General features: G+C 33.0%; 1 protein-coding gene across 2 annotated transcripts; it reads left to right on the forward strand.

Moving 5' to 3' along the window:
* The first annotated feature begins 2,154 nt into the window (after window positions 1-2,154).
* Window positions 2,155-8,764, forward strand: LOC125811095 (glycosyltransferase BC10). Of its 2 annotated transcripts, none has more exons than XM_049490586.1 (11): window positions 2,155-2,859; window positions 4,486-4,602; window positions 5,126-5,226; window positions 5,594-5,665; window positions 5,944-6,025; window positions 6,182-6,262; window positions 6,672-6,710; window positions 6,869-6,934; window positions 7,785-7,934; window positions 8,208-8,334; window positions 8,466-8,764. In XM_049490586.1, the coding sequence occupies exons 1-11, from the start codon at window positions 2,614-2,616 to the stop codon at window positions 8,510-8,512; spliced, it is 1,128 nt and encodes a 375-aa protein (XP_049346543.1). In that variant the 5' UTR covers window positions 2,155-2,613; the 3' UTR covers window positions 8,513-8,764. The 2 variants fall into 2 exon arrangements, with proteins under 2 accessions (XP_049346543.1, XP_049346544.1); XM_049490587.1 differs by having other exon boundaries at window positions 2,210-2,859; window positions 8,208-8,336; window positions 8,471-8,764.
* Window positions 8,765-8,979: the final 215 nt, after the last annotated feature.

The raw sequence follows: 8,979 nt of genomic DNA on the forward strand, positions 1-8,979 counted from the left end.
GTTAATGTAAACCTAAGCTATTTGTATTAAAAAAATGGACAAAGACCAAACTTGATAAGTTTTTGAATACTTAAAGGACTAAAATCGGTAAGTTTATAGTTAAGAGACTAAAATCGATAAGTGTATAGTTAAGAGACCAAAACTGACAAGTTTTTGAATAGTTGAAGGACTCAATCCGTTAAGTGTATAGTGCAGGGACCATTTTAGATCTACTCCTATAGTTGATGGACTATTTATGTCATTTTCTCTATTTAAGTGAGTGGTGGTAAACCAATTTTTATTTTATTTTTTAAATCTCGTAATTGTGCCAGAGGGTATTGTTTTCTCAAACACCTGTACCTTACTCTATAAATTAATGATGGTTATTTATTTTTAGACAAGAAAACATAGAAGGATGAAAATTAAGGGCATCAATTATTAATGAAGTACTCCAAAAGAATAAACAAACTGGCAGGCTTACCAAACTAGTACTATGAATGAACTAAATAAATGCGTTGGTAATGCTACCTTCGTATTACATGTATTCATCCAAACTCTTTTTAAAAAAAATTGAAAATCCCATAAATTTTCGTTTAAAGTAATTCAACAATTAGAATGTATAAAGAAAAATATTGATATAATCTAATATATTGTTTTAAAAAAAATAAAAATAGATTGATTTATTTCTTTTGTATCATGCAGTTAAAAATATAATTGAAAATAGTTATTAATTTTAATTCTGAATTTCTAAAATGATAATTATTTTTAGATATTTTTTTTTAATCAAAATGACTATTAATTTAGAACAAAAAATATACAATATTTGAATGCTATGAATACTCTCCCTCTGTTTCTATTTATATATCATCCAATTTCAGATTTCACGTCTCTTAAGAAACATTGTATCTTTGTTTGGTGTTTTCTTAAAGTCAGGTTTTAAATCAATGAATATAAATTAATTTATTTTGATTAATTAATTTGACCAATGCACATAAATTATTTACTTAGTTTTTCTATATTGGTCAAATACACATTTTTAAGGTTAATAACTCTTAGGGTAAAATAGAAAGAATAGTGTTATTTATGTATTGCTATTGTGAAATAACGGATATTAAAAAACATCTATTTTTATTAAGAACGATATATAAATAATAACGGAGTGAGTAAATGTTTGCGTTGGGTTGGTGTGCGTTTTGACGTCTCATCAATTATCTCCTAAGCAAGTCAAGCACGTAGAGGAACGTTAGTTGGCCAATTCTGTTAGTTGTCCAGTAACTTTCAAGCATGGATTCTATTACTTCATCATTGATGTTTTTTTTTTTGGTTGAAAACAAGTCAAGAAATATTTTTTTCTTTAGTTAAATAGGAGATTATTTTGTTGTGTGTTTGATTGTAAATATTACCTAATTAATTTTTGAAATTATTTTATCTCATTATTTATATTATAATGACCAACTTATATATCCATGAGCCAAATCTTGAATTCCATACATGTTTCGTAATATAAAGTGTATTAATTATCTTCCTATTTGAAGCAAGTGTGCAGCTATTTAATAGTGCAATAAAAACTTGCCATGTTTTTTTTATTAAATGAATGTGAGTTGTTATTTTATAGTATTACTTGTGATTTTTGCTATTTTCAGTTGTTGTGGTTATGTACTAATTAAAATGTGTTATTGCTTTAACCAAAAATAATAAAAGGTACAAATATTTCTTATTATTTTTTTGGTTCATATTAGTTGATCGCTTTCTATTTTACAAGATGTTTAAAAAATCATAACATTTAGAATTGTAAAATGAAAAGTGATCTACTAATATTTAAAAGTAAAAATCTCTTTAAACTATGGTAAAAAGTCAATACCAAGGAAGTTATACGTTTTTTTTTTTAAATGCACCTTATAATCATAAATATTGAAATTCGATTAAATTTAAATTGATGCCTTATAAGATAAATTTTTAAAAAACAAACACTTTCAATAAGTTTTAATTATATATCTATAAATTCAAATTCGAGATGTTCAAGAATTGATTGTAATCTACCATTAGTCATATGGGTGAAAGGTACACATTTATTATATTTGGAAGTAGACATAGGGTGAAAACATTCGCTGAAAATATAGAAAGCTGCGAAAAATAAGAAAAAGATAAAAGCAGTAGAAGAGAGAGTTGAAAAAGAAGATCAATTTTGAGTAAAGGCAAAGTCTGCAATGGCCCTCAAAGTGGAGGCAGGTTTGGTAGATTTGCTGGCAAAGAGAAAATCGTTTCGCCATTAAAGCAGCCATTGAAAAGGGGTTCTCATTCTCCCTGCAATTCACGCAACCCAGTCTGTATTAAGCTTTATCTTTTACTCACTCAATAGTAAAAATCCCAACAACTTATATATTAAGCTTAAGTCAAGACTCAAGTCAGCCCTTCACTCTCACTCTGTGTCCCTTTCTTCTCTTTAATAATACAATGTCAGTTCACCAGATTCATGAGAGATAGCTTTGAATTTCTTCCCAGATCCTTTAATTTGATCTCACAATTAATTGTATTTCCACACCTTTTCTAGTTGGATCCATTTTGCTACTGAATTGCTTTAGAGATCTTCATGGGTAAGTGATTATACTCTACAAATTTGAAGTGTGTGGGAACATGGGCTTGAAATTGATTCGAAGATCCAATTCCCAGAAATCTCAGCATAGATGGAAGATAAAAGTGTTCGCTATGATGTTATTTGTTTTCTTCTTCGGGACTTTAGTGTTAATGGAGACACAGTATAATAGAATTAGAATGTTAGCGTTGCTTTCTGCTCCTCAAGTCCAAAACCCCAAAATTGCATTTTTGTTTATAGCTCGGAATCGTCTGCCTTTGGACATTGTTTGGGATGCCTTCTTTCAGGTAATCAATTCATTTTGTGGCACTTGGATTTTTCCTGTTTTTTTTTCTCTCTTTTTGTCTTTTGATGCCTTAATTATTTTGCTTGTATTATTTCCCTTTAGTGTGAATTCTTGAATTTTTTTTGTTTACATTGATTACTTCCTGAGGTTTCTCATTTTTTTGGTAATTGGAGTGATTTAGGATCTTTTAACTCTTTACTAAGTTAATTAAAAGTGCCATGAATATATAGACTTGCAATATTTGTATAGTTAACAAAGTTTATATCTTTATGCAAGATGTTTTCTTTCTTTCTTTTTTTGTGGGGTGGGGTTAGTGGTACCTGGATCCTGCTGAGATCACAAATTATACAGAATGTGCAAAACAGAAACACCCTTTTCTTCTTTGTTGGAATCTTAGTAACTCAGTTGATTTGAACTTCACATCCACTTAGTAATTTCCTTTCCCATTTTCCCTTCTCCTATACCCAATTTTAAAATTTCAAAAAATAAAAAGACTCCCTATTTCCTGAGTGCTCGTCTTTCTTTTGCTAGTTTTTGTGTTTGAGTTGAGTGTGATATTTTCTTTTTTAAGAAGAAGGATTGTCAAATATGATCTTTAACGCTTGTGTTAGTGGGCCGCGGAGCTTTGTGATTTTTTAGTTTTATTTGACTATCGCCAAGCTCCTTAAGCAATTGTAGTTACTGCTCAATATGCTTTGTTTTGATTTCACTTTCGTTACTTCTTTTTGGACTGATTTTCTTGAGGCGAGCGTCTATCGGAAACAACCTCTCTATGGTAAGGTCTATGTATGCTCTACCCTACCCATACCCATTTTATCCGACTACGCTTGGTGTGTTGTTGTTGCGAAGCTCCATATTCAATCAACTATCCCATAATCCAGTCTAGTTGAGATCAATGATATGAATCCTTTTCTCTATACCATTCTATTCAGGCTCATTACATTGTAACATTAAATAATTTGTCTTTGAAGGAAAAGTAGGTGTCCCTAATATTGAGGTATTTCTAAAATTCACACATACCCTGTATTGATATAAGTGATATAGAATAACCATTATAAAAAGACTCAAAAAAACTCCTGAAAACCCCCCGACTTAGTGTTAGATTTTTTTTTTCTTTCCGAGACTTGAATACAAGTATACAATAACAATTAAGCCTTAATTCCTACTAGTTGGTGTAGCCTATCCAGATCCATTGCCTCATTTTATGTTCCATTCTCAGTTAAGTCTGTATTGATTTCGAGGAATTGTACATCTTTTAGATGACATTAGCAAATCCTTATAGTTTGAGAACTGTTGCAATATATCAGCTATTGGTTCATCAGCTACATGGGTTTAATTTTGATTCCCCCACAAAAAGTTACCTGAATGTCCTTTGAGAGCAGATGAAATGTGTTTTGTGCTTAGGGTACATTCAATTGTTTCTCCAATATACATATAGATGTGCCCGTAACTGTTCGCTGTTGACTCTGATTCTATTCTTTTCCCCAAATGCTCCCGCTCTCCCGCGCATGCTTGCCACACCACATGTAGGTAGACTCATTGAGTTCCCCTCTTAGACCAAAATCTTTTTCTTTCAAACTCTTGCTATCTTTCTAGACTTATTTTTTTGTGTGTGCATGTTTTGCAGGGTGATAAGGAAAATAAATTTTCAATCCTGGTTCACTCACGACCAGGGTTTTTATTGAACAAAGTGACGACAAGATCAGCGTATTTCTTGAATCGCCAAATGAACGATAGTATACAGGTTTTTTTCTGCTTCTGAATGGAAAATTCTTGTTGATAGCATCATCATCATTACGTCTAGTAGGTAGGTAGTCTACCCATTGAGTTTCTGTTACTTACTTCATCCGATTAACAGCATTTATGATAGAAATACATGTGCTGCACTATTGTTTTGCTCATCAAAACAAAATCTGTTTGGGGGGTGGGGGGGTGGGTGGGTTCCCTTTCTGTTTTTTTTTTTCCGGTAATTAATATATTTATTAACCACCAAGGGCTTTTCCTTCTGGTTCATTAACCCTATAATACACACTGCAGGCTAGCTACTCTTCTTTCCTGTCACCTCTTACAGATTTTATAGAACATTCATGAGACTGTTACCAAAAAGTCATACGCATTCCCTTCTTTATGCTATGACAATTATGTAAAGACTTTTTGTATCGACTCTTTATTTATATTGATGAGCTTATAACAACATTTACATTTTTTTTTCTCTTTCACATACTTCTTCTGGCCTAGCAATATTTAGCAAGTGTCTTTTCCTTCAGGTAGATTGGGGAGAAGCAACCATGATCCAGGCAGAGCGTATTTTACTTCAGCATGCATTGATGGATCCTCTCAATGAACGATTTGTTTTTCTTTCAGACAGGTGAGATATAATTTCCTTTAATATCTTCATTTATCAAATCTGTAGCACAAACTGACTCATTTGGTATTACTGGTTAGCTTAATTGACTGTTAATTTATCAGAACCGTAGTGGTAAGCTACTTTTGCAGACATGTACCTGTTACCCCTATTAGTTTTCTAAGCTAAGTGTTTGAAATAGTCAAACTCTGTCTAAATGCACTTTTCAGATAATGATTTAGCTTCGGATCACTAAGCATAATCATAGGCCACATCAGTTTTAAAACATTACCTGGCAAATTGGTCTCCAACATTGATATATCTGCAATAATATCCATCATATTAACATTTGTGTTGCAACTGTCATCTAATTTGTTTCATGTTATTTCAGTTGCATACCTTTGTACAACTTCAGCTACACATATGACTACATAATGTCTACGCCAAATAGTTTTGTTGACAGGTAAGAAACATTGATATATCTCTGTTCTTTCTCGGGTAAATGATTCATTCCTGTAGATAGAATTCAAGTAATAAGAAAGCTTCAGTTCTTTCACTGAAGGGCACTAGTCATTCTCAAAGAACTGTTACTTCTGAATCCATTATTTTAGCCAAATATCTAGCTAGCATCTTACACTGATTAGAAAAAACACAGCTAGCATCTTACTTTCACAAATTAAAATGTGGAACCATTTTCATGCTTCATTTATCTGACTGTCTTTTATTTAAAAATGAGAACAGCTTTGCTGATACAAAAGAAGGCCGCTATAACCCCAAAATGGACCCAATTATTCCTGTTCAAAGCTGGAGGAAAGGATCTCAGGTATTGGTCTGAAATATGAATTCTAACTTCATGAAGTTTAATGCAACTCCTTAAAAGGAAATTCTCAAAGGAGAAATGGAGCAAAAAAGCAAGGTGTATCTTTCACTTTTACAAGTTGTATATCTTACTAGTTTTCATTTTGACGTCTTTTTGCAGTGGGCTGTTCTAAACAGAAAGCATGCAGATATTGTAGTGAAGGATGAAATATTATTTCCTATGTTTCAGTTGCATTGCAAGGCAAGTTACTTTTTGTTTTGGAAACCTACCTTTACTGTTATTCTGAGACTCGGGGTACGGATTTTGATTTATACTGCTCATGGATTGTCGTGAGTTCATCATGAGCATCACAAGACAAGTTATCTTAACATTTATTTATTTTCAATTTTTTTAAAAAAGGATTGTCCTTATTCTTTTAGATGGATGGACTGGGCAATAGAAAAAACATTGTTAAAGTTGAATCCATTAGAAGTAGTTTCTTATGTGCCTCCTATTTACTGGTTGAACACGTATTATGATTTATGGCTACCCTCCTAATGATACAGGAGTTAACTACCCTGATGATATATAAAGTTCTGCATTTGTATGTTCTCATTACATACCTTCATATTTCTGTGATGTTCACCATAATTACATTATCATTGTGCAGAAAAAACCGCTACCTGAGTTTTGGCGGGATCAGTATGTGGTGAGTGTCCATGCTGCTTGAGTATTTCTTCTCTTCTATTGTTTGTTGATCTGTTGACTTCAACTTTTGCTAAAAGACCTTGACATGCTATACTAATCTATAAGCTTCTTCTTCTTTATACTGTTGAACTGTTTTCTAAAGTCTGTCATCTTTTGCAGCCTCCAGATACCTCCAAAATTCATAATTGTATACCTGATGAACACTATGTCCAAACTCTGCTTGCTGTAAGTTGTTTTTTGTGATCTAACCCGTCTTGACAACTCAATTCTTTCCCCTAAGATATTACTGATTTCACTTCAAACAATGATATTCTGTCAATAAAAATTCCTTTGCATGGACCATTGGTAGCATAATGTAATCCATACTCTACAACAGTTCAATTCAAGTTTGAGCTGATTGACAATACATTTTACTATTTCATGACCTGGTTGAGTACTAATAGTGTTAATTGTTTATGAAGAAGTAATTGCTAATATAAAAACCTTGGCAGTTGCATTATATTTGTTTCTTTACCCCCCACAAAAAAGAAGAGAAGAACACAACTACTACGCCTAAATCCCAACTATGTTGGATTCGGCTATCTTAATCCTCCTCACTATTCATGTCGGACCTTTTAAGCCCGTCTAAGGCCAATATTATTTAAAAAATAAGATTACCTCATCTTGCACCGTTAGTTGAGTTCAACTAGTTGTAAACTCGTGTAGCCGCAGTGTTCAGGAAAGCGAGCGCTGCATCGCTTAAAGCGATGCGAGCTTTCTACGCTTCACAGACTAGAATGAGTATGTGAGCGCTTCATCGCTTAAAGCGTGAAGTGGGGCCTTATTGCTTTTTTCCGCTTCACGCTTCCCTGAACACTGCATGTAGGTTTGTTTCAAGTTTGCTGTATTGTATCTCATTAATAGGTTGGGTAATTACTGACTAGAAAAGTTATTAATGGATGAAATTTGAATAATGCAAGAGGCTATGATGCATAATTCCTCTAAAATGTAACTTAAGTTTTCATTTGATACCTTAGAATCAACCTTTATCTTTTTTTTTTTTTTCTTTTTCTGAGGAGCCTTTCATTTAATATAGCATGAAGGACTTGAAGGTGAAATTACACGGAGGACACTGACTCACACTGCGTGGCTTATTTTATCCTCCAAGGAACGTGAACGGAAAGGATGGCATCCTGTTACCTATAAATTAGCCGATGCTACTCCCATGCTAATCCAATCTATCAAGGTACTCTTGGTTCTTTTCAACAAGCAGTTTAGTAGATTAGCCAGGTCTACTAGCAGGAAACTCGGTGATCATTTGGGAGAAAAATATTTCAGAAAATTATATCACTCATATATCGACAAGAGGAGAAGATAATGAAATAGTAATCCCACTTAGCAATTGACCTCCTCTTTGTCAGCAATGGAAATGAGCATGATTGTCTTACTATATAACACTGAATTGTCCTGTGTAAAATGATGAATATGCACACCTTAGAGATCTATTCGGATTTGACAGGACATAGACAATATAAATTATGAGACAGAACACCGGAGAGAGTGGTGCACCAACAAGGAGAAACCTGCCCCTTGTTTCCTTTTTGCAAGGAAATTCACACGGCCTGCAGCTCTGAGGCTTCTCAATATGGTTAGTGCCATATCTACCTGCATTGTAGCTAAAAAATCAGTACAATTTATCTTTCAGCTGTTTTATTCCTTTTCGTTTTCTCTAATTTTGTATCTGGTTCCATTTTTGTGGATGGTCATTATGTCTCTGTGCAGTCTGCGCTTGGACTTTACCACGAAGAAATAAGCAACGTTTGACACCATGGTGAAACGAGCAACATTTGACATCTACAATACTGTACCATCTAGCTATTAGAAGATATAGAAAGTTGACTAGCTACAGAAAATTGTAATCTAGCTGATAAATGGGGAAGATGTGTAAGTAGAAAGAAAAATTGTTATGCCAATTTGTATATTTGTAAAATTTTCCTTTAAACTCAATAATGTTTGGTCGTATATGTATGTAGAGTGAGCTCAATCCATTAAATTATAGTTCTGTTTTTGTTTCCACGTAGTAACGTCGTAGTGTCATCATCTATTAACTTTTATTCGATAGTGACAAACGGACGGATTGGATCAGATTGAAAATAGATTGAGCTAAAAAGGATTGGGTAAGATATAGATGGAGTAAAAAAGATACACAGCTAAGTCTGGTTTCTTACTGAGTCATTTTATTTTTTTTTAACCATTCTGAAATTTTGCAAATAAAAAAATTAACTCTCTAA

Source organism: Solanum verrucosum, unplaced genomic scaffold (genome assembly GCF_900185275.1).
Source record: "Solanum verrucosum unplaced genomic scaffold, falcon-dt-bn FXZP01000032.1, whole genome shotgun sequence".
Lineage (NCBI taxonomy): Eukaryota > Viridiplantae > Streptophyta > Magnoliopsida > Solanales > Solanaceae > Solanum > Solanum verrucosum.